This window comes from Tasmannia lanceolata, unplaced genomic scaffold (assembly GCF_043159265.1).
Source record: "Tasmannia lanceolata isolate RefF3 unplaced genomic scaffold, GAP_Taslan_0.1 ptg000015l, whole genome shotgun sequence".
In the NCBI taxonomy this organism is placed as follows: Eukaryota; Viridiplantae; Streptophyta; class Magnoliopsida; order Canellales; family Winteraceae; genus Tasmannia; species Tasmannia lanceolata.
In genome coordinates, this window is record NW_027518692.1 from 26921312 (window position 1) to 26947508 (window position 26197).

Genomic DNA, 26197 nt, shown 5'->3' on the forward strand with positions numbered 1-26197 from the left:
CCCAATATCGGAGAAAGCTTGGGCAGTTGTTACACTCTAAATGCAATTCACTCACTTTCGAAAGACCAGACGGAAAGCGAAGGCCTCAGCTCTATATGCTTGTTACCAAGGGATCAAAAATGAAAATTGATTATATATAGAATAACCAGATTCAAATCAAAACTTGAAAAATCAACATACATTGATTACTAGAGGGTAAAGCGAAATACAGAAACAGAGTCACTGATAACATAAATCTAGAAATAGCATGAAAATGCACATGCACAGCTCCTAACAGCATACCAGAGAAATTAAACATCAGAAATGTACCCAACATCTGTGGTTGAGTTGAGTAAAAACAGGAGCCGCTCCAAAAGGTGCTTACAAACAACATATACCCTTCACGATTTGAAAAAGCCACTCATAAGAGGCTATCTGTTCTCGCAGGCAGCCTCCTGAAGAAGTTAAGAGGCACTGAAGGAAGCTTAGAGCGGAACCTGGGATGCCTCAAAACATAAAAACCTTTGAGGAGGGCCACCACTTGAAATGGAGTAATATAGAGAACAATGGCGGCAATCAAACAGAAAGTCACAAAGAGGGCCGTTGCTCTCGGGTCTCGCCAGCTCAGTAGAGACTGCACCCTCTCCCCCTGTGTTGCCAAGTCACCAACAACAGTCTGTATCCTTCCTGCAACATTTCTCAAGCGATCGTATCTCATCCTCACCATATCTGCTGGTCGAGAAGTTGGAAAAGTATCAAACTCTTCATCCAATTCATCAGGATGAACTCTATCTGCATGGGAAAGGTGAGTATCCATATGGGAAGGCTGTCTCGGCCTCCTTCGGTAGTACCAGATCCCAATCAAGAATAGGTAGAGAAAAATCGTTGGTAGTATCAGCTCCGGGTATAAAACCAGAATTATTAGAAGGACGTGAATCAGAACCGTCGTCAAAGGGTTCTTCCAATTGCATATCTGATCAAACCATTTCCCAATTGCGATCAAACCACTCAAGACACCCATAATCCTGAAAAAATTAGCCTTGCTTCTTCGCATACTCCACATATGAGAATCCACATCCAACATATACTCAACCACCTCTTTCCGCAGAGGTGGCTCAGCTCGGCTCAACCTCATTGAGACTATTTGAGTTGCCTGGTGTCTCAAGTGATCAAGCTGCATGACAGATAATGGATGAAGGTAATGCATTTTCGGAAGCAACGGTTGCGAGTAGATATGCAGCATATTAACCAAAGACGAACAAGTAAACCTAACAGCCAGCTGAATCTCCCCCATCTTCTTCACTCCGGAAGGATGCAAAACCAGAAGTGGATAGAAATGCGTATAAACCCGATCAGTTTCAAGGGTCGAAAGCCGAATTCTCACCTTCCCAATCCTGGAGTCCTTCGTTCCTAATGCCTTATCACCATGTAAATGACAGTTATCGAATACCCCAATTGTAATAACAGTACAAGGATCATAAACCTCCCAAGTATATTGTTCATTCCATTTTGGAATAAAACTATCTATAATCGTCCTTGTTCGAACCCATTTCTGCCCATATTTTGCAACACAATAGGCATCTGTGGTCCCTCGCACATCCTTTGTCTTCATCGGCAACAACCCTTGAGCAGTCAAAATCCCCAGTTCCAAAACCCCGATGCTTGGCTTCCACAACGGCTTTGCTGTTGGCCGAAGATCACTACTGTAATGAGTTGACTCGTCCAAAACATGATACCCACCATCCAAGCAGATCCTCAAATGAATCCTACTTGCAAACTTTGTCTCCTTCTTTTTCTCACCATCTACAATCACATGCTTCTCAAGATTAAACCACCTAGTATTCACAGCCTTATAGTCCAACCTCCGCTCCACATTTTGCAAAGAAATCACACACTTCCCCAATACCTCATCCTTATTGGGACCAACTCTGTCCTCCACACTCAAAATCAAGTACTCCTCAAATGGTTCTGCTGCCACAAATATCAAATCCTCATTCCACATGGGGTTAATGGTCCTACTCTGAGAAATCCTAGTTTTCAAGACCTGATTTCCAATCACGCCCTTAACATAAACTTCTGGGTATCTGCCCTTATCACTAGGTAGCAAGTCCTGAGCTTCAATAACATTAACCCTAACATACCAAAGCTTAGGAGAGAGATATACCTTCGACCTTATATTTGCAAGGCCTTCGCCGTGAACCGCGGCTGCATCCGCGTGCCATGCATCTGGAAATGCTTCATCTGCTTGTGTGCCCATCCAGACGGCTAACATGAGCTCCCCTTTAGCCTTATCGCCCTTTCGATCTTCCAATCTATACCACTGTGGCGCTAACGGACTATCAGGGGGCACGCGTTTAGGAACTTCATTGATATCAAAAACAACCCTACCCATGAAGTCATCTTTCACCAAATCCTTATCCTTCACCATCACCTCAATTACTGAAGACTGGATTCGTTCATTCGAGAATGCAAAGACCTGGTTCCATTCAGGGTTTGTCTTTTTTTCGAAATGCTTGGTCATACCCTTGTAATTCCCAAGCTTGACTTCCACATAAGGATCGCAGCTTCCGGTGAGATCTTTCGCAGGGAGATCTTTTGCCTTGACAACACGAACATAGAGATATTGCATCTGCTCAACGAGGTCATACGTGGTGGTGAGCTTGTCGCCAGCAATCCCACCCCCACCGAGGTGGGGTGAGGTCTCCTTCAGTTTGTAGTCTTCCGGAGGGAGAGGTCGCTGCATTTTTGTGTATGCGAGAGAGAGAGAGAGAGAGAGAGAGATAGGGAACACGAAAAATCTAAAATAAAGATGCAGAAACAGAGGAACGTTGAAGGAGCAATGGAGGTTTGAAATTCAAAATTTCCAAAACCCTAAAGTTCGGGATCACAATGTAAAGAGCCGTTACTACTTCAAACCCTAGAAAAATCTGGCTTCCCTAAAGATACGGGAATGACAAATCAGACGCATGCTTTAAAATACATTACTTGCAGAGAATCCGGACACGGAAAATGTAAACCCTAGAAAATCTCCAAATGAAAAACAAACAGAAAGTCATCTACACTTAAACCCTAGAATCCGGAAAAATCTCAGGTTTTGAATAGAGAATCATAGCAGAGAGAGAGAGAGAGAGAACGAAATAACAAGAAATAAAAAGCAGAGTCCTACTCAATCTTTGAGATCTAAAACCGCTAAAACCTTAACGAAAATCACAAGTACGAACTTGAAACCCTAAATCTATAAGGAAACAAGCTGGAAGGTTAACAAAATGAGAAATCCCATTCAGTTTCAGAACCGTACACTTGGAGATCTCCAAACGCTCCAATGATCACTGAAATAGAAAGAACCGTACAGATCAGATACAAAACCCTAAATATTAAAATAAAATGCTCTGGAAAGGAAAAATAAGAAAGAAAAAAACCATACATTCTCACAAACCTTCAGTAAAAGAGAAACATCAGACTAAGAACTTCCACTAAACTGCGAGATCCAAAAGCCGAACAGTCTCTGAAATCGAAATAATAAAACTAGTAAGATCCAAGATAGAAACACTACTACATCTTCAATATAGAAGATAACATCTTCATTGATAGAAATCCAAGCATGCTCTTTCAATGTTTACAGAGAAAGCGGAAAACTGGAATAAATCGGTTTCTAAAACAGTAGCAGAGATAGGCTATCCAGATCTTCACAATGCGGCAATGGAAAATCGGTTTTTTATTTGATTTTTTTTTCTTCTTCTCTGTTGAGAAGAAAATAAAAAGGAAAAATGGCACAGAGCTTCAAGATCTGAATCTTCACAGAACCTAAAAACGCTTCTTTACTCTTTTTGCAGAGAACCCGAGGCGCGCGTGCGGAGACTGTGGTCCTGGGACCCTCGCTCGTGTGGAGACGGTTGTCCAAATAAATAACCCTTCTCTCGCAAATGCCAAAATCTCGGCGTGAAAAAATCGACTCCGGAGAGAAGAAGATGTTGCGATACGGGAAGTGATATATTCGCCTGTTTTTTTAGGCCGATGATAAATTCGCACCCACCGTAGGATGATTCACACCGCTCTAACCCGAATTGACGTCAAAAAAGTGGGTGCGAATTTATCATCTCCCTTTTTTCTTTTTTCTTTTTTACCTCCATTGTAATGTATTATTTCCCCTCTGATTCACTATTTGAAAAGGTAAAATACTACAAACCCTTGATCAAAACTTAACTAAGCAAGAAGAGAGATTTGAGAGGGCATGATTGAGATATCGAGATGAGGAGTGACTCAAAATTAGGAAAATGTAGATCTTATTTTTAGTAGAGATTTGTGTTTCCTTATTGTAGCCACTTCTCATCACTTAGAGACACTAGTTTAATGTTTTTTATTTCTTGATTTTTAGCCACTTCCCCTTTATCTCCTCTCGGAGACACCAATTTATCAAGGAAAAAAAAATCATGTTAGTGAAACGTGCACTGAGAATCCTCGAAATTCTCTTAATTACCGTCTAGTGCTTTTATTTTATTTTTCTTTGACCCATTTTACCCTTTATCATATCATCTTTATTTTTAAATCCTTAAAATCTCTCACTCCATCGGTAAAAAGATGAATGATAAATTGAAGGACACTCTTGCAAAAAAAAAAAAAAAAAACAGCTATAAGGAAGCCCATATTGCTCCTTCTCAACAAAATGTATTTATTTCTCCTTTAATTTTATATTTGTCTACATCATTTCATTTATTTCTGTGCTCACTTTGTTGACAAGGACCACCAGAAGCGCCTTTGTAGTTGGTTTTCGCAATGGGGCCCTTCGATTTATCATTCCTCGAATGGCTCGGCAGCATGGTGGGACGGAAATGGACTCTACTTAGAGAAATTTTCAAAGGATTAATACTGCTTTTATTGGTGAAGGGAGAGATTCTAGAGATTTGTACATTATTTATGATTGAGGGTAATATAATGAAGTGTAAAATGGGTAAAAGAAAATAAAAAATAAAAAAGCTATTTTAGAGATTTGTACATTAGTATGGGAAGTGATATATATGCCCCTTTTGATTACTAGGGACACCCAACAGCGGTGTATCAATGACTGTGTATCAAGGGGGCAGATGTACTTCATGTCAGAAGGATTTAATGGGGTTGATTGCCACGTACACCACTGCTGGGTGTCCCTAGTTATCAAAAGGGGTGGATATATCACTTCCCATTAGTATTTGTAATGAAGAAAATTTTGGACGATTCATAGATACAGTTTTATGTAGGGGTTTCTAGCCGTTTTTCCTTTTTAAAATGCAGATGATATGGCTTAGCATGAATGTTACGGTGGGTTGCGACCTCAATTTAATAAATTGTGGCCCCCCTGGCTACGGGGTATTGGCCATTGGATGAAATGATTCTCGAAGAGCATCTGTTGTTTTCTTCCTTTTCGAGGATCATTCCATTTTTCTCTTCCTAGGAAGAGCAATTTTGGATAGGAAAATAACAGAGAACATAACTTTGGATAAGAGAGAATGGAAGAAAATGACCAATGTAGATAAATCCAACTAGTGTTAAGATTAGACTTAGTCAATCTGCCTGGGTAGATCATTTAATCTTCTTCGTTAAAATTTTCTAAAGGATTCATTAGCCGACCCCGGACAAAGGCTTAGTTGAGTTGAGCTTAGTAGGAAGGGCAATTTTGGCAGTCTGGAAATTGTACATTATTAGGCTACAATTTCTAAGCACGAAATACGTCCGATATTATTGGCAATATCTCGTGAAACAGAAGATGTACGGCCTCTACAGTGGGATCCAGCTGTACTTTTGGAATTGTGGGCCCCAGGTATATTAATTCATAAAAGCAATTGTTGGGTTATAGTAGATACTCTGAGGCGTTTGACACGCGTCCGAGCTTCGGAGAGTGTAAATGGGCTTTGTTTTGTTCTTCTTCGTAAGACGTGTAGGATTTTAGTATGCATGTCTTCTTGCCCCTTCTTGAAACTTTGAAAATATATTTTATTACCATGGTTGTTGTGATATTGGCACCCCCGTCTAATTTTCACATGGTAGGGACTAGGGAGTGTACCTTGTACTAAGATCCAAACCATTCATTTGTTGGGCCAATGTAGAGATAGGTTATTCTCCTTAAATCATCTCCATAAGAAAACTTTAATCCTCTGAGCCGTAGAGTTCATCAGTCTACAGATCGGAGGGGCGGGGCACAACCTGTTTATGTTGTTGGGGCCTAACAAATGAATGGTTTAGATCTTTGAATAAGGTGGCCGTACAGCATTGTTTAAAAAATATGTGCGGACATCGTATAAAATCTCGATCAGGGACTACAGTCTCTAGTTTATCTCCCTAGTCGAACGATCCTAAATGCTCAATTACAGTCTTCCAAAGATCAATCGTGCACATTGCTTGTTTAATTCCCCTCATCTTACAATCCTAAATGCTCAGTCACAGTATTCCAAACCATCAATGGTCCACATTTAACAAGGAAAAACCCCTCCACAAATGGTTATTTTGGGTGTGGTTGGCTGCACAATAAATTGATCTGTATCACGGAAAAAAGTGGTGTCAATAATCAATAGTGGTATTACTTTGCAATTTTCTATAGAGAGATGCTAGTATCCTTATATCTTTGTCGCCTTTCTACTATACCCAATTTACATATGACATAAAGGCGTGATAATCGGAAAACTTTATCTTGTGGCTCCACAAAAGAAACTCTCTTCATTTGGTTGCCGGGTTTTTTTTTTCCTGGGATTTATGTGGGTAAAGATAGGAGACAGAAGAGGGGACAAGCATTAATTAGAGAAAGATATTATGATGAGAGAGGGTAGAGAGAGAAAGAGAGACCACCATTTTCAAGACAAGATTTTGCTGATGTCACCAAGAAAAAGCTGATGTGATCACTAAATATTCTCCCACATAAATCCTAGGAAAAAAAAATAACCCAGCAACCAAACAGAGCTGCATTCCTACGTTGATATTTACATAATCGTGCAAATGTGATTTCCAACCATGACCGGAGATCATTTTATTGTTAGAATATATCACATCCGTAATGATCCAATGGTCAAATCTAGAATTGATCTGATTTATTCGAACATTTAAAATGAACAGGGCATTAGAACATCATGGGGCGCCCATGATCTTGATCGAATGCCCGAACAGACATCCCATGCGTAAGATAACGGGCTTCAGAATCAAGGAACCCTAAACAAAGGCTTGATGTTACATGGGTCCAGAATCCTTAAAAAGTTTTCAAGAGGAGAAATTACTATCCTGTGGAAAATGTGGGTAGTGGGTTTTTAGCCATTTGGTATGAGTATGTCTGGTGAAAAGTCATCTTTTTTTCTCTCTCAAATCTCCTCTTACTTCCCTACTTTTCACTGTCGCTTTGAAGAAAAGTATCCCTTTTCTTCGCTGTCCTTCCCATTGGCAATTTACATCGATTCTCTTGTATAAATTTAGGATGGCTTTCCGTCATTTTCTACTTAAAAGAGAAAAAGCAAAAGAATTTAGTTCAGTACACTGTAAAACAATGCATTCCTTGGATTATTTAGCTTTTAAAGGTATAAAGAAACTGCTCTAAAAAGCTGGGCAGATGAAGACCCTCATGCAAAAGAGTCTTTGAAACCTGATAAATGTAAATTTTGAATTTAAATATCAATGAAACAATTAAATTAAGGAAACCAATACATCTATATCTATCTATGTATCCATCTATATCTACCTATCTATGTATACTATGTACTAGCCATGCAAATTACTTTTTCATAAAAAATTGGTTTTACACCTTGCATAGCATGGATGGGCCTCAGGAGGGCGAGCCTTGGCTCCATTGTGACCTAGTGGTCACAGGTTCGTGTCATGAAAACAGGAGTAAGGCCCTCCCCAGGCCCTGCAATGGTGAGAACCTCGTGCACTGGGCTGCCCTATAGCATGGAAGGGCCCCGCCATTTTACACCTCATTTTTTACGGGTGGGGCCACCATTTTTAACCCAAGCATAGCTTGGTTAGGGGCCACCATTTTGCACTTGATTTGGTGGGCCTACCTTCTCAACCCAACCCCATGCATATGGTGGAGCCCACTATTTTACACCTCACGCTATGATGGCGTGGGGCCTAACATTTTTTAGCCATGCCTAACATGGGTGAGGCCCACCATTATTCACATGTTTTGATGCAGCGGGCCACCATCTTCAACAAACCTATGCATGGGGTGGAGCCCACCATTTTACACTTCATGTTTCTTATGGGGTTGTGCTTAACATTTTACCCTGCACATTTTGATGGGCTGGGGCCACCATCTCTACGCAAACCCAAACATAGGGTGGGCCCACCATTTTACCCCTAGTGTTATTGATGGGTGGAGCCACCATTTCTACCCAAACATATGCATCAGGGTAGAGCCCACCATTTTACTTCATGCATAGCGTGGGCCAGGAATACTAGTACTTAAGTGCCCCAAAGTTTATTTAAATCCACATAAATGTGATGCTTCTTTTAACTATTAAATATCGTCCAAATGCAAATTCCTCTACATTTATGAGGTGTTTAATGGCCATTTAACAATTTATCCTTTACATTTATGAAGTATTTAATGGCCATATAGTAATTTGCATGTAAATTTTTTTTAATACCTAAGAAATTTACATTTATGAGTTATTTGTTAATTAAGGAAAATTGATTATAGAGCAGAGAAAGGTTACCCTATCAAAGATATTTGTAGGGGTGTCGACGGTCCGGTGGATAGTCCGAATTGAGCCTTAATAAATAGGATCTAGGCACATTAGAAGGATCTATTGACATATTTTGGATCCTCTTCGTAAGATCCGAAAATTTTTGGATCGTGATCAAGACATGGCAAAAAAGTCCGATGGATGGTCACAATCCGAAGTCCTTTTACTAAAATACCCTCAAAATAATTCTTATATTAAGACTTAAAGGAGGGTTATTTTCATAAAAATGAACTAAATATTGCTCAGCTTATGACTTTCCACTTCCCCCCTTTTTCAGGCATTATTTTCTCTTTCTTTTCTCAATCGGTTTTTCTTCCTATAAACTTGTCACTCACCTTCAACAAGGATTAGTTACTAGAAAGTTTTATTGTCATGCACAACATTAGAGTTATTTTCAGCAATAAAATCCTATTCTTCATCAAAATGATAGGTCATTGTTAGATAATGACTAATTCTTTTCTGAACTGAGTATGTTTTGGAGTTCATTTCAAATGAAGAAAGTTGATATTTTTTGTTGTTTTTTAAGTAGGACCTACTAGGACACTCCGATGGACAATCCGATTTGAAATGGATCGTAACCGGGACACAAGAAGTAGGATCCGAAGAACACTCTGAATCCGATCCGACCGATAAGGGATTTGAATGGATCGTGACTAAGACATAGGTGGATCCGATCCGAAGTGGATCCGTTGACACCCCTAGATATTTGGGACGTAGACAATATAAACTAGCAACCTTCTACAATGGTTACATCCTAACCAAATGGTTCTCCAATTCTATAGCCTGTTTGACACAAGGATATCTTTATCCTCCATGGCTATCCCAGTGCAGCCGGCAAGACCCGTGCCTTCCTAAACTCCTATCCCGGCTAATGTATGGGCCCCACATGTTACAAAACCGTTTTAAATAGGAAGAGAGAAATATGTTTTCCCACCCGCACTTGTTTTTTATTTTACATGCTAAGGTCATGTTTGGCAACCATGATTTTTTTTTTCCTGATAAATTAGTTTAGTCTCAAGTGGTGAGAGAGAGGTAGGGTGCGTGGGAGGAGGAGGAGAGGCTTGAGGGCAGAAATGGGTGGAGGGTGAGAAGTGGCTAAAAAACAAGGAAACAAAAATCAATCATATTTTGGGTGGAGTTTTTTATTTCCTATAATTTTCAAGCATTTCTTACCCTCTCCTCACTCAGTCCCTCTTGTGTCTATCCCTTTCCCACCCTCACTCACCATTGGGTAATCTAATAATCCAGGAAAAATAGATTCATGGTAGTCAACACATGCCCTAACTAAGAGAGAGTCAGACTTATCTTTGTTTAGTTGGTTTTTGACAAGTGTCATTCCACCAATTATTTTGCATAAGCAACAGGAAGGGAATGGTGGAGAGGATGAATAGCAGCAAAACATTGAAATCTCATAATAGACTTGAGATTTAAACATCTATGTTTTTTTTCTTAGGCTCCTTTACTTTCAACCAAATATGGGTTTAAAACAAATTTTACGTCCATTTTTTTAACTTAAATATGGGTGTAAAACAAAATTTACGCCTATTTTAAACTTAAAAATAGGTGTAAAATTTGTTTTCTACCAATTATACATAAAAAATAACATAAGCCAGAGCCCTTAAGTTTAGAAAAATCAACAAAAAGTAAATTGTTATTGCACACATGGCACATTCTCATTGTTTGGCTCCATCAGTCATATACTCGGTCACCATACCATATTTCTGGGAAAAATGGGGGTAAAATTTACCCTTATTTTACGTCCAAAGAAACCTAGATTTTACCCCAATATGTGATTTATCTTGGGCCATTGTTGACAAACAGTCCATCAAGGCAACATTATCCTCAGCCCTCAATCAAAAGGTGATGTCCGAGCATTTTTTTTTTTTTTTCAGGCAACTTAATCGTTAATGTATTGCCAGATTTGATCGAGCTGTTGAGGAGCATGGGATCCACATGAACAATATATCTTAGTGGTGGCCCACAAAACTCAATAGCCCCACATCTTTCTACTTTGCACTGCGAACCCACATTTCAATAAACAAACGCAATCCAAAGGTGCCACGTAGCACTTGGACAAGAAGATCTCTCTCTCTGCCATACTGCTTAGAGGAATGCTAAAGTCAGGGGCGCCCTTGCAAAAATAAGAGAAAGGGTGCCCTCTATTGGTTCCACATCACCAAAGTGCATTCAATGTTCTTCGACTTTTACATTTGTAGGTGGAGCAACGATAGAATGAAGGCTCAACTCAACTCAACTCAACAAAGCCTTTGTCCCAAACTAGTTGGGGTCAGCTAATGAATTGTTTAGAAAATTTTCATGAAGAAGATGAAAGAATCGACTCAGCTCAAATTGAGTAAGTCTGATCCTGACATTAGTTGGGTTCGTCTATAGAGATCATTTCCTTCCATTCTCTTCTATCCAAAAATCTTATAGAAAAGTGGCAAAGTTTACAGCAGGCTAATGAAGGGCGCCCTTGCAAAAACCACCTTCAAGGGCGCCCCCCTACTGGTTGATTTTCTTCAAAAGCGCATTTATTGTGGCTCCAGAAAAAGTGGATGGAGCCTTAAAAAGTGGAAATCGTGTTGACTTCGCAGAATTCAACAAATAGGGGCCCTTTATTCTATCATTCCTCTTTTTCAGTGATTTATTAATTGAGTAATAATAGAATGAAGGGCGCCCTTGCAGGGTACCCCTATTGGCTGATTTCTGTTTAGGCACCCTTGAGTTTAGCATTCCTCTTTAGCAAGATCTCCTTTGACAAAGACACCCTCCTCTCTCACTCTCGCTCTCTTATTTCCCCATTCTCCTTACAATGAACGAAGCAATGGAACCCTCAACCTCCTCTCCCCTTCTTCTCCACATTCGAAGAGAACCCTTCGAATACGGACTCCTCCCAATCCCAAAACTCATATTCTCAGATGCCATTACAACCCTAACCCCTCTCAAACAAAAGCTCCTCCAAACATCTTCCTCTTCTCGGATCGATTCCACTGGAATCTCCGAAACCCTTCAGATCTCCATCGACAACGCTCGCCTCCTTCTCGAAACCCTAGCCTCCATTCTCCCCTCTGATTCCGATCCCCTCTCCGATTCCGATCCCGATTCCGTTGGCGCCAATGTCTATGACCTAATCCTTTTTCTCTACATTCAATCTTACAAAAGACTCCTCCCGAGAACACATAAGGATTCTGCTGCTATTGCAGATGTATGGCCTTCCACGTCAGCATTCGATGGGTACCTTTCTGCTCTCACCCCTCTCCAGGTAATTTGATTTTTTCTGGATCAAGCAATGTGTTTCTTTAAGGAGCTATTTAGATTGCCGGAATTTTCTGGGAAAGTTGGGAAAAGAAAAATTCCCCCCCAAATTTCATGCTTTTCCCATTCTTTAATTGCATTTGAAGAGATTTTATACGCTTACAGTTATAGTCCCTTTTTTTTTTTTCAACAAGTACTGTACGGACCACACTACCGGATGATCCAAACCGTCCATATGATTGGCCATAACGTAAATAGGTTGTGCCCCCAAAAAAATCATTTCTTTAGCCCTGCGATCTATAGAGGTTTCCATAATGTGCAGTTCTTCTATAGATCAGAGGGCTAGGATCATCCTATGGAAATGATTTTTTGGGCACAACCTATTTACGTTATGGCCCATCACATGGACGGTTTGGATCATCCTGTAGTGTGGTCCGTACAGTACTTCTTGAAAAATAAGGGACTGTAAGGGGGGCTTACTTGCACAGTATAAAATCTCTGAAAGAAGTGACTTGAACCAGTGGAGTTCAAGTTTTATTTACAGGGACCTTTAATTTACAATGATATCCATAAAATATATTATTTCCTTCTAATTGTAGGAAAACATTTTCCCCAATGTTTTTCTTGCAATCCATTAATTTGGAGCTACTGTGGTATTTTTGGTTTATGAAGTTGAAGTTTTAAAATCGTTATTATGGCAAACAGATTCTTGCTTAATATGAAATGACGATTCATTGTTCGTGCAATTGATGTTTTGAAAAAAATGATATCACAAATAGATTGTTGCTAAATATGAAATGGGTATTTATTGTTCATGCAATTGATTTTGAAAAAATTGGTATCACGAACAGAGTCTTGTTAAATATGAAATGGGTAGATGAATATTCCAATAGATAGAAAATTGAAATGTTTGTTTCGAGAAGCATTCATAATTTTGCGATAAGTGAGTGGGGTTGCTTTTGGATCAATGGTTGTTACTTTTGTACTTTATTTTAGTTTTGAGAGGTTAAGGAGCACCAGTGCTTAGTTCCATGGAACAACATGGCTGAACAAATGTAGTTTCAGTTTTGCAACATTGAATCCCTAGCTTTGCCATCCGTAAACAAATTATATCAGTGGAGAACATTTGCCTCTATGCAAAGCAGTAACACTGTCTCTAATATTAAACTGATTTGGCCTTCCTTTTCTATTGTTATTGGTTTCCTTAAGGTATGGAGAACCTTCCATTTTTAGCGTCTTTAGTATTGCAATAGAATGTTTCACGCATCCGATTGAAAAATTGGAATTAATTGCTATTTTGACTGGATTTTGTATGCATTTGGAAATGGGTGTTTGTAGAAACCTGAAAAGTTTGGTAATAATGGCTGTTTCATATTTCGTCAGGAGACTTTAGTTTATTGTTGAGCTTGTTGAGTGCTTTAACCCTGATATAAACATGACCTCCCTTTGATTTGCAGCTTGTGCGCAGCAACACCCGTAGGTTTATGCCATCACAAGCTGATGAAGAGGCTCATCAGTTATCATATATACAGAAGCACTTGGCGAACATACTTGCTCTTTTGGCAGAACCTGTCGAAGGAAATGAAGATGAATCTCTGGTTGGTAAATTTGGGTTCTACATTTCCCCCCTTCTTGCCTTGAGCCTTATCATAAAGTGATTTTAATTTTGGACTTTTTCCTAATGCAGTTATGCATTTATTAATTACTCAATAATTCTTATTTCTTTAACATGTTACTGGTTCTTGAGTTGTCTTCTTGACTATGCCAGCTTTGCTTGGAAGTTCTATGCCCACCTTATTCTTCTATAAATAATTAGTTTACCCATGAATATTTAGTCCAATCTGTGTACCTTCGTCAAATGTTCACTTCACAATTATTACTTCTGTGTCCTTTACGAATGCTGTGTTTGTTTTAGTGCCTGGAAGGTGGTATGGCAGTGTATTTTTCAAGCTTGCTAGTTTGAGTTACTAAACTCTGGTCTTTGGTATAGGTTTTTACCTCAGAAAGGTTTGAGCACCTTGGATTCCTCATCCAATTTGGTGAAAAGGGATCTGAAGGAAATCTGTTGAGCCAGGCTTCACCTTTCTTTGCAAATTCCGATCCAGACATGCCAGCTGTCCCTGTTCCTGCTTCACAAGTTCATGACTGGGTCGTACAAAATATAGTTGCTTCTTTGGAACACACCACTGAGAAAATTTTAGCAAAAGAAAATGGTTCACACAGTGTCTCTGATCTGGATGTTACTATGGCTGATGCCTCTGTAAGTAATTTAAGGGGCCAAAGTACTTCTCCACTGAGTGGAACTTCCATGCATAGCAATGCTGCATATTCTAGGAGTCAGACCTTTGTGGAGGGAATCTCAAAATCTTCCATCGTAAAGCAAGCATCTGATATCAAAGGATGTTCTGTAAAGGTCAGGATTAAATCATTGGACTTTTTAATTGATAATTTTTATTGTGTCATTGATGACTATGCATGCTTAATAACAGAGTTGACCTGTGAGTATATCATCATATTCTTGTCGTTCTTTTGGATGACTTTTTAATTGAGAATAACTGTGCGGAAAGTCACTATCACGATTAATGGTAGGCGGCAATTTTAGGCCCCTTTTGGACCCCTGAGGGGTGAATGTATGTGATATCGAAAATGTTGATCTTGTAGACTTTCATTAGGTGACCCACAGGGTCTTGGTCCCATCCTGAACGTACACCCCATGCATAAGATTAAGGACTTAAAAAACCATTCAAAAAAAAAAAAAAAAAGATTTAAGGACTAAAAAAATTCAACCCTTAAGCTTTTCTTGTCGGAACTCTAAACGGGTTTGGATAGATCAAAGGCCTAGGGTCAACCAATTAAGGTGTTCTTAACACCATTTCGCCAGACTTGTGGCTTTCGTTTGGATCAACGGATTGGATCATGAACAAGAAGCTGAAATGGGGCCAAACAAGTGTCATTTTGAGAAGGAGCATACAAGTGACTTTTGAGCATTTTTCTTCATAGTTTTATGAGGTCTAACCCTCAAAGGTTTTAAATGGTATTTTTGCACAGTTAACAGGATCTACCATATTCCTTCTTAGTGTAATAAATTCTAGTGATTGATGTTTGTCAATATTTTGTTTTTTAATCAATGTGTTTCATAATAAATAAAAAATAAAAAAATACAACGCCACAAAAGGGACAACGGTACCTCTACTGCATGGTTACGACCGCAAAATACCTTTCTTTGTAATTGAATTAGCTGACTCATTAACCTTCAACTATGGAAATCATTTGAGAACTCATGAGGGCATTATAAAGGTTGTTGATCTACATGTAAGGATTGATCACTTGGAGAAAATTGATGTTGGAAAGGCTAGATTGAATCACTTCAGTTGTAGATTCACTGCATGGAGGGAACCTGGGGAATGAAAATCATGTTGAGGGAGTGTTGAATGATGGAGGGCGCGTCAACATCATATTGAGGCTCCAACATGTGAAGTTTGAGGTTGAGATCGCGGTGATCAAGATCAAGGATGAAATTATGATGATGATTGCTTGGTTCGAGTACAAAAATAGAATCAACACTTACAAATAAAGGTAAGATAAGTCAGATTCCATGAAAAATTGCATTTAGAAGCTTCTTTACGCGATGATCGTAGATGAGATGGTTTTCTTGCACAAGATCAAAGCAGCACCATTGGTCTATTGATATTGGATATAAACCGGACTAAAGTGAAGAATATTTATTGATTCAAAAGATGCTTTTAGTTTATATGAATCAATGATAGACACACAAGGCTGCTAAGGATCCTCTGATTATGATTTTTTTTTCATGCCTGCACTAGATGCATGTGTACTGACTATTGTCCAATTGATTAATTTGTTTCTGCTTGTATAATATTTTTCATAACTACCATTGTTTTTGCTATTTTGAACTTTTCCGTCACCACTGTATCATGTTGTGTACATGTCTAAGGGTGACAGTTGTTTGTTGCATAATTTCGGTTCTTATTAGTATCTCACATTAATTTTTTCATTGCAGGTTATAAATTGTCATGATTCAGTTATTTATATATTGGCTCCTTTAAAATATGCCACTGTTTATGGATGTTCCGATGCAACTATTGTTCTTGGAGCCATTGGTAAGGTATGAATGATAACTCATGACTTAAAACATATCAACTTCTTAAATCACGACTTTGCTAGGTCAACAGTTTTATTTCTTGCTCTGTAGTTCTTTGTGAAGTCCTACGACTATGTATAATCAATATTGCATTCTACTCTCTCTGCACAGTAGTATCTAACCTTTCCTGGGTACTTGATGTGATGTGATCTGAGGCGTCATTTGGAATCTAGGGGAAAAATTATGGAAATATTCCATGGAAAAAAGAATTCTAGGTTCTAGTAAGTGATGCAGGTGGAAGCGTAAAATGATGGTCGAAAGATATATGACAAGCAATCGGAGAAGGATTGCACAAATAGACACTCCAATTGAGTGTAGCTAACGAAGAAACAAGCACAAGTAGTCACATAATTCTTTTTATTCAATGCGACTTCAAACAACAGATGTGATTGGATGAGGAGACATCCAAACTATGAAGAAATTGATTGATTCCTTGCAAGGTACAAGGAAGAACACATGAACAAGATGATTAGCTTGAAATCTCAAGCTCAATTCGATCTTGCTAGAGAAGATTACAATCAGCGAAACTCTCTTTCAAGCAGCTCTTTTTCTTCTTTCAGATCCCCCTTTTATTCTCGTATGAAAAACTTAACTAAGAAAAAAAAACAGAGAAATGGGTATTTATATTCCAAGTTTACAACGGAGACTTAAAGTGGAGAAGGAAATGACATTGCTGTCCTTAAATGGAGAGGAGAATGACGTTGCTACCCTTGCTTCCAAAACACAAGCAGCTGCTTAGTGACGCCTTCGGATCCGCTTGGACCGTTGGATTGTTTTAGGGTGCTCGAGTTGCCTATGCACCTCTTCACCCATCTCGTCTACCCTATTATACTCTGCTTCACTCTCCCCTTCTTAGCTTGAACTCGACCTCGAGTTCTCGCTATCTTCATCACAGAATGGAAATATATGGCGCACATTAAAAAGATTATCAATCTTCCAATCTTCCGGAAGTAGTACACGATAAGCATTGTCACCGATCTTGGCAAGAATCTCGGAAGCGAATTTATTACTTTGTAGCTTGTTATAGTGATCGGTAGGGAACCTCTCCGGTTGTACATACACCCAAAACCTTGTCTCTAACCTCAAAAGAGACATCTTTCCGCTTCAAATCAGCCTTTGCTTTGTATTTGGTGTTGTGCTTAAGCAAGTTGGCCTTCACTTGGGAGTGAATTTGCTGCAAACTTTCCCAAATTTCTTCCACTTTTTTAGGGGCTTTCTCAGCTGAAATAGATAGTGGAAGCAAGTCCAATGGACCTTTAGGATTCTTGCCCAAAACAATTTGGAAAGGAGTAAAACCGGTACTACGGTTGATGGACCCATTGAACTCAAATTCAATCTTTGGTAACACCAAATCCCAATTGCCAAAACTCTTTACCGTGGTCCTCAACATGTTCCCAAGAGAGCGATTGACCACCTCCGTTTGACCATCACTTTGAGGATGATACGGACTAGAGAATTTCAAGGTGGTACCAAGCCGTTTCCATAAACACCGCCAAAAGTGGCTTATGAACTTTGAGTCACGATCCGACACTATGGAATGTGGAAGACCATGATAACGGACCACCTCTTTGAAGAACAAATTAGCAACTCTTGTGGCATCAAGAGCGGTCTTGCATGGAATAAAGTGAGCCATCTTAGAAAAGCGATCAACAACTACATAAATGCTATCCCATCCTCTAGGTGTCTTGGGTAATCCCAACACAAAATCCATAGATATATCCTCCCAAGGGGCTGTTGGAATTGGTAAGGGCTGATATAATCCGGCATTTGAAGTGTGACCCTTGCTACTTTGACACTTCCAACACCGTTTCACAAACCGGTCAACATCTTTGTTCATAGCCGGCCAATAAAAACGTTCTTTCAAGGCGGCTAGTGTCTTCTCCTTGCCAAAGTGTCCCGCTTCATGATTTTCTTTCAACACTTTCAACCTCAATGAAGTATCCGACAAGCACAATGCATTTCCTTTGAAGAGATAACCATCTAGTAACAAGAAGTCCGGTTTTCCTCCACTTTCAACTTCCTCAAGAAGCTTGCTAAAGTGTGGATCATGCTTCAATTCTTCTTTCAACATTTCAAAGCCAAGAAGTTGAACTTGCAAAACATTTAAGAGAGTGTACCTCCGGCTTAAGGCATCGGCGACCTTATTTTGAAACCCGGCTTTATGCTTGAGTGTGAAAGTGAACTCTTGGAGATAGTTCACCCATTTTGTATGCCTCGGTGACAACTGTTGTTGCATATTAAGGTACTTCAAGGCTTCATGGTCGGAGAATAGAATAAACTCCCTTTGTACCAAATAATGTCTCCAATGGTGTAATGTCCTCACGATGGCATACAATTCTAAATCATAGGTGCTGTAATTTTTCTTAGCACCATCCACTTTCTCACTAAAGTATCCCACGGGATGTTTCTCTTGAGTTAGAACCGCACCAATTCTGACCTTACTTGCATCACACTCCAATTCAAACAAAAGATCAAAGTTTGGTAAGGCAAATACCGGAGCCGTTGTCAAGACTCTTTTAATAGCTTCAAAACTTTCTTGGGCTGCCTTGGATCCGGAAGCATTATTCGACGATCTCGATGATCGGATAGAATTGAAATTTTTGGAAAGATTCTCTTTTGAGAGAAGTTTGAGATAGAGCTTGGCTCTTCTCTTTATCCTTCACTTTTTCTCTTAGGATTATGGGATTTTTGAGATTAGTGTTCTAATCTTGATTCCATATCTTTCATTTCTCAATTTCTTGTTGAATGCAAGAATGTCATCACATCTATTTTGCATTTGATCTAGCTCGTGTGTCCCCTACTTGTGGTGTAGATCAAAGCATCTGACGATTCTGCGCTCGATCGAGCTCGTGCGTCTCCTCGCTCGTGGCGTAGATCGAGTTCTATCGTTCTATACAAAAAATAAATAAAAAAGGAGAAAAAATTTCAGATCTATCCGATCTTCGAGATCGTCGAATAACGCTTCTGGATCCAACTGCGTCAGTAAGTTCGCAATTTTCCTAGTTAACAGGGAAGTTTATTATTTTGGATATTTTTCCCATGAAAAATTAGCCGACCCCAACTAGTTTTTCCCTTGTGTCAAGATTAGACATAGTCAATTTGAAATATCCTTTCACCTTTTTCATGAAAATTTTCTAAAGGATTCATTAGCCGACCCCAATTAGTTTGGGACAAAGGCTTAGTTGAGATGAGTTGAGTTGATTTCCCATGAAAAATTAGCTAAATGCTCGAAAACTCATCTGGATTTGATTCATGCAATGGTCACATTTCTTCTTTTTTTTTGATATACACATTTAAGGTTCTTGCAGTCTGTAAGAGTGGAGCACTGTGAACGGGTACAAGTGATTACAGTGGCAAAACGCATATGTATTGCCAACTGTCGCGAATGTGTGTTTTTCTTGGGGGTTAATCAGCGACCACTTATTCTTGGGGATAACCATAAACTGCAGGTGAGAGTACCGTTTTGAGTAAATACTTCGACCTTACTTGCCTGCACTTGTGTTTTATTCCTCTAAATGACATCAAATTTGATTTTGGATCTGAAAAAAAATTATATTTGGCTCTTGCATTTTCAGTTTTGTTCTTCTTATTAACCTAGTTGGCAGTAGTGCCTTCTACTGATCTGTTCATATTCTTGTGTTATGGTATTGCTGATTTGTAGCTCTGGCTAAGAATCATTTACTCTCCCTCTTCGAACATCAATTGATAGTCACGTCAGTCACTCTTACTGTGTTGAGGTTTCATAAGTTTTACAAGTCCGCCATTCCTACATTTAATAACCCCTTGCACTGGTTCCTGGCAAACATATGAGAAAAATGATTTTGCTTTAGTCTAGATGCATGTAGACTCGGTCTCTAACTTTCCAAGAGATGGATACTGCACTCTCTCTCTCTCTCTCTCTCTCTCTCTCTATATATATATATATATATATATATATATATATATATATATATATATATATATAGGGAAATGATTTAAACGCTCCATTGTTTTGATAAAGATGCGCGAAGAACCTTGTCGTGTAGTATTTAAAGGGCTGTCAAAGGAATATTATGCTTCTCAAAAAGCTCTTACAAGCCCTTTAAACACTACACGACAAGATGGTTCGCGGATCTTTATCAAACATTGGAGTGTCGAAATCATTTCCCTATATATATTGCTAGTTTGCTCAGGCCAGCCATTGCTCTATAATCTTATGTGGTCATGTGAATCAATTGTTATATAAAATTATGCGTGTTCTGTGTATGTTAAAAAGATTGAAAGTTGATGAGTAAATTTTTCATCAGGTGGCACCATACAATACATTTTATTCACAATTAGAGGAGCACCTGACTCAAGTAGGCGTTGATGCAACTATCAACAGATGGGATGAACCTCTGGTGCTGGGAATGGTTGATCCACACGATTCGTTATCTCATCCGGCAGGAGTTTCTGATGCTCAATCTGAGTCAGCTACATGCCTTGATCCTGATCAGTTCACTGATTTTTTGGTAAGCTCGTACTTTGTTTGGTCACTCTACCAGTGATTACTGATAATATCAGACTTTTCAAATTGCTCATGCTATATTTTGTACCATTTTTTTTCTTGGCTCTATCTATTCCTTTAATTAAATTTCTCAGAAGGGATCAAGTGTAGTTCTTTCTAAGTGAATCCCACTTAAACTGTGAAATCTACATGAACCATGATATATTTTGTTTTCCCTCAACTTTAATGATCACACGTCTTATCAAATTCAATGAATTTATCTCACATACTTTCTCTTAATGTTGACGCGCAGATTCCCAACTGGTTTGGAGGTGAATCGCCCCAGTTGACAAAACAAAACCCATTCCCATTGCCTGAAATTTATATGGCGTCTCAGAAGAAAAAGGTATGTGGATTGATTGTGCAGATTAGGGAACACAGTTTTAATTTTTCTTTTTCCTTAGCTAAATAATAATATCATGGTAACTATAAGAAATGACAGTATCCTGATAATTCTGGATAAATTGAATTTATTTTGAGTGGTTCATGTAATTGTATATTATAGTATTAATGTCTGATAATATCACATTGTTTTTCACGAATATATTTTGTGAAACTTATATATTTGTACTTTTTCTTTTCCACCATTCAAAAAGAGGGCGAGCCTTGGCACAACGGTAAGGTTGCTCCATTGTGACCTGGTGGTCACAGCTTCAAGTCACGGAAACAGCCTCTTTGCAAAGCAGGGGTAAGGCTGCGTACATCTAGCCCTGCCCACACCCCGCAATGGCAGGAGCCTTGTGCACTGGGCCGCCCTTTTCTATATATAGACACACATATATAGGGAAGTGATAGATTCGCCCCTTTTTTTCCATGGGCCAGCCCCCTCAACTGATATACTCCAAGAAATTATTGAAAACATTATTTGTAGCATTGCTATAGAGCTTTGCATGTTTTTCTTTTATCTTTGGTAAACCTGGTGCCCTCCACTTTGGGGCTTGGCACAATGTCACTTGCTGATTTTGTTTCTTTTCAATTGAAATATTGAATACAATGATGTTTTCCAGCATCTGGCTTTAAATGAGAGCAAAGAAGCTTTGAAGGATCTGCAACTTGAGGAGAATCGGAAACGGGAATTAGCATCTGCCCTTCATGTATACTTCAAAGAGTGGCTATATGGTATCAATCAGTTTCCCTTTTTCTCATTTCACCATTTATATTTTCTTGTTCAGCTACTCATATGCAGGTAATCCATGGGTATTATGAAACTTAATTAACATTTATGCATGTAAAATTGTCAGATCTGAATACTATTAGAAAATATTGTTTAGGTTTCTCATTGTCCTAATCTCCCAGCTTGACCGGGCACCTCATAATTATATTCTCCAATACAAAACATTTGTTAGCCCACTTGCTGGATACAAACATAACAACCCATGGTTTTAAGTAGATGCTTCTATTAAGCTGAGAATGCCCTCAAGCAACAACACTCCAATGACTAGACAGCAAATCAAACCACTCAAATGACTGCTAGTTAGAGTAGATTGGTATTTTGCTCAGAGAGCTGCTCTTGCTTCTGGATCTTGTGATTCCTATTTCCTAGATGCCCCATGTAGCCTCTTTTTGACTTTTTGCCGTTCTCACTTTGCTTCTGGAATCTGTAGTATTTTGAGTGGTCAGGCTTCTTTATATAGGGATGGATATGCTCCTGTTCATCTATGGATTTTCAAGTATTGGAGAGTTGCAAGAACTAAAAAATGATCGGAGATCCCAAACCATCAATTATGCGGTTCCATTAATCTCTGAACATTTAGATGCATTTCTGAAAAAATATTCCTTGACTAACTTGTTTTGTGATGTTTGTTTGGACGTGAAGGATATATTAATAAAGAGGCAACATTATTTTTCAGTAACATATCTGACAAGTTATATTTTTTCGTGATGGAAATCTCAAGGGTCTTCTTTGGGAGTTGGGTTTTTGTGGCTCCGTGCCTATAGTTGAGTTTATTAAGTTTAAACCCACACATAGGGTGGGTGGGTTTAATTGGGAAACACCATTTTGTATTTACTAAACCTGCTCAGCACAACCTCCCGTATTAGATGTTAATTTCTAGAAGTTGATTGGTGATTGCCGTCTATCCTGCCTGATGATCATTTGTGCATATAAGCACAATGCTTTTCTAAGCATTGTTGTGTTATCTACTGTTACACAATATTCCTAAGTATCCCAGTTATTTTCAGTTTTTTTAATTGGCATTACTATTTTCAGTTGGCTAATGCAGGATCTTTCGTATCTTGCTTATTATATTATAAGGAGCATTCTTGATGTTGTAAAGAAAATATTGCAATTGAAGATTTTTAACAGTAGTATTATAATGTGGCTTGGCCTTCTCCCATGGAAACACCACCATTTGTACTTTTATGCTCCATCATATGCTTTCCTCGAAGGGTGGAGACTGTGTTTTCGGAGGCGGAGGTATAAGGCGATAAGGTGAGGCCTGCAACCCTCTTGAGCTGTGAGGCATGAGCCTCATGGATTTTCTTGAAGTTTTAAATAAAAACTAAAAATAAAAAATTAAGAAAAATACTAAAAAATCTAGAAAAATATATGATTGTGAAAAAAGCCAATAAAATTAGGGATTTGGTACATCTCAAGTCTCAAGAGATTAAAATCACTCCAATAAATCCAAATGTTTGTGAAAAAAATGAATAGAGGTAGAAAACAAAGACCCCACAAAATTATAAATTTTTACTCAGCGTCAAAGGATCGATCATTCACTAAGAAATCCATCACAAATAGCTTCATTTTAATGATAGAAATCCGTAAGAAGCAACAACTCTTGATCACGGTAAGTGTTTGAGGAGAGCTCATGAAAACAAGAACTTGAGAATAAAAATCCTTAAAACCTCCAAATTCTCTACAATACCAAATACATGATATTAGAATAAGAACTAGGTCTTATAAGACTCTTTTCCACTTAATTTAAATCTTAATAGGGATTTAAGTTTGGAAAGAAATAAAATATTGAAAAATTGAAAACATAACTATTTGAAAACATGCCTCCACTGAAAGTAAATCGAAAAAATGCCTGAAAGTATATGCCTTTGTATACCTTTCTACTCCTCGGCTTACACCTTTCATTGGAGGCATATGCCTCAAGTGAATGGCGTATGCCTGTTTACACTTCAAGGCTAGCTCATAAAAGCTGTGTATTGTTGCATCAAATGCATTATTCGTAATCTGTTGAAATTGAAATAGTAATCTTTCTCTACATTATCTTACTCAAGAATCAGTTGAGGGGTATGGACCGCAACACTTTTCGCGCCTACATGCTTGAAGCAGACATTCCATGAATTTTTCAACTTAAATATGAATTGCTTGTTCTGCCTTGATATTCAAACTTATTTATAACACGGAATTTTTAATAAGTACTAACTAGATTGGCTTTATCTTATGCGGCAGCGTCTGGGAATATCCGGCAGCTCTACTGTCTACAAGGCGATTGAATTTTAATGTGTTGTATTGCTCTTCTGATCCCAGTTCTTCAGGAGTTTGTAAATTAAGCTCTTCTAATCCATCTCCTCGCCCTTTTGCCCAATTCTCTTTTGTTTTGTGAGACTTCAGCCTGCAGAGAATAATATATCATGTACCAAATGCACATCAACATGCCTGTATTCACCGATAGTTGCTGAAAAAAGCATTGTGAATATGTTGGCAAATCCTGACATAGTTTTTATTTCAAGATGTCTGTTTTAGGTAATCACCTTGAAGATACAAATAGCTGTATTATGGTTGATTTATTGGTTTATTCTCAGCAATAATTCTGCAGTTGATGGCTCTGTTTTTGTTCAAAGGTTACTTTGGCATCCCCTGCACAGCACAGCACAGCACAGGAGTATTCTCTACATCTTATTTGTAAGAATCATGGTGAAGCTCTCTCCTTCAAGCTTTCAGAATCGTTTTAGGTTTATATATTGGTTATATTGTAAGAGTTTTTATATGGCGAGGGCGCGCGGAGTCTAGCATTGTTTGAAATAGTGGGGCCCACTTCAAAGGATAATCCAAACCGTTCATTTATTGGACCACAAGGAAAATTGGGCTAAACCTCCGATCTGTGGAGGGACTGCACATTATAGAAACCTCTATGGTCTAATAAATGAATGGTTTGTATCATCCTTTGAAGTGGGCCCCGCTGCACATTTAAATAGTGGGCTTAACGCTCATTCGTCATATAAAATCTCACGTTTATTGTTTGGAATATTCATGCAATACCAAATGCTCTGATGGTATATTTACCACAGTCGATGTGTAAAACGGCAACGAACTATAAGATGATCAATGGGTTTCTATTTTTAGAATGCAGCATCAGACAATACATTTTCCTATTTCTAAGTTGATTGATTTTTTTCTTTCGCCACCGTCCTCGTGAAGACTGATTGTTAATCATGCTGAGGAATAAGGAAGTAACATAGAAAGAGGGAACTGAAAAGAAGCATAAAGAAGACCTAATAACAACACAATGGTAACTACTTTGTTAGTTTGGTTACAGGTATTTACCTTGTAGATTAGTGGTACAAGTAGTCAATAAGGAGGAGACAAACATTTGATTTACCTAGGAGTTTTTTTTTGAAAGACGACATATTTCATTGAAACTATGAAAATTACATTGGGACTAAGAGTCTCAGCCTGCATTACAAAGATTCGAACAAAAAATTCTAAGGCGAACCCTAGCCTAAGAAGGAAGAGCTGTGGGAGAATAGTGATAAGTAGTGTTTGGTGTGACCAACCTCATAGAGCCGCGGGAGAGGGAGTCATTACCAAAAGAAGAGAAGAGAGAGAGAGAGAGATTGATTTTCCATCTGAAATTCCACCATTTTTTTGAGAAATTTGGCCTGGAAATTATAAGGAGGGGACATTGATGCCACACATGTAATTATTACCTCTGAAACTTGTCTGGTACTCTCCAGGGATTTGGATGCAAAATTGGCAACCAAACACCATAAAGTTTCCAAAAAGTGCAGTTCTTTGCTTTGGAAATCCTTGGGGATGCCATGCATGTGGCAACCAATTGCAATCAGTCTAATGATTCACTTCAGGGTATTATTCTCCCCCCTCTACATAATTACACTCTTAACCCTCTATCAGGTGCAAACAGAAAGGAGACTTAACCAGCTAGATATCTATCCAAACAACCAAAAGATGTAGCTCGAACAAGAATAATTTCTTCATACAAAAATAAGAGATGATATCCGTGACGTTCTAGTAATGCCATTCCTCTCTTGCACCTTTTAGGTAAGCTGCTAAAGGATGATACAAATGGTTTGCCCCACTTGTACTTATTCTCACAAACCTATGCTCTTGTAGAAACCCTTGGTGGGCCCAACAATGAATGGTTTAGATCTTTGAAGGTGTACACCATAAAAGGTTTATTTTTATTTTTTTTGAAAAAAATCACTTGGGCCCACCTGGTTTAAAGATCCAAACTGTTCATTTGTTGGTCCCTGAGCATAAAATCATCTCCATAGGATGCCCTCTGATCAGTCTTTATAGATTGGAGAGTGAGGAAGGGCGTAGAGGGGATTTTTTGCAAACGAATTCCAGTTTGATTTTAACAAATGAATTTATGTAACTGC

At 38.6% G+C, this 26197-nt stretch overlaps 2 protein-coding genes across 5 annotated transcripts; one reads left to right on the top strand and one right to left on the bottom strand.

Annotated features, from left to right (window-relative positions):
• Positions 1–111: 111 nt before the first annotated feature.
• LOC143845875 (FT-interacting protein 7) lies at positions 112–3851 on the bottom strand. Of its 3 annotated transcripts, none has more exons than XM_077354284.1 (3): positions 3784–3851; positions 3416–3484; positions 112–3308 (listed from the first exon to the last, which is right to left on the bottom strand). In XM_077354284.1, the coding sequence occupies exon 3, from the start codon at positions 2720–2722 to the stop codon at positions 401–403; it is 2322 nt and encodes a 773-aa protein (XP_077210399.1). In that variant the 5' UTR covers positions 2723–3308; positions 3416–3484; positions 3784–3851; the 3' UTR covers positions 112–400. The 3 variants fall into 3 exon arrangements, with proteins under 3 accessions (XP_077210399.1, XP_077210400.1, XP_077210398.1); XM_077354285.1 differs by lacking the exon at positions 3784–3851 and adding an exon at positions 3600–3777; XM_077354283.1 differs by lacking the exon at positions 3784–3851 and having other exon boundaries at positions 3416–3777.
• A 7581-nt stretch (positions 3852–11432) lies between these two features.
• On the top strand, positions 11433–24401 carry LOC143846632 (uncharacterized). 2 transcript variants are annotated; one of them, XM_077355124.1, is made up of 9 exons: positions 11433–11943; positions 13394–13534; positions 13927–14349; positions 15958–16062; positions 19407–19547; positions 20385–20588; positions 20877–20969; positions 21631–21742; positions 24027–24401. In XM_077355124.1, the coding sequence occupies exons 1-9, from the start codon at positions 11494–11496 to the stop codon at positions 24068–24070; spliced, it is 1713 nt and encodes a 570-aa protein (XP_077211239.1). In that variant the 5' UTR covers positions 11433–11493; the 3' UTR covers positions 24071–24401. The 2 variants fall into 2 exon arrangements, with proteins under 2 accessions (XP_077211239.1, XP_077211240.1); XM_077355125.1 differs by lacking the exon at positions 19407–19547.
• Positions 24402–26197: the final 1796 nt, after the last annotated feature.

Bases quoted from the DNA above. Each gene is read 5' to 3' on its own strand.
- LOC143846632 (XM_077355124.1), top strand. From the start codon at position 11,494: ATGAACGAAGCAATGGAACCCTCAACCTCCTCTCCCCTTCTTCTCCAC. The intron at 19,548-20,384 runs GTGAGAGTACCG...ATTTTTCATCAG, and splicing joins GGGATAACCATAAACTGCAG to GTGGCACCATACAATACATT. The intron at 20,970-21,630 runs GTATGTGGATTG...GATGTTTTCCAG, and splicing joins TGGCGTCTCAGAAGAAAAAG to CATCTGGCTTTAAATGAGAG.
- LOC143845875 (XM_077354284.1), bottom strand. From the start codon at position 2,722: ATGCAGCGACCTCTCCCTCCGGAAGACTACAAACTGAAGGAGACCTCA.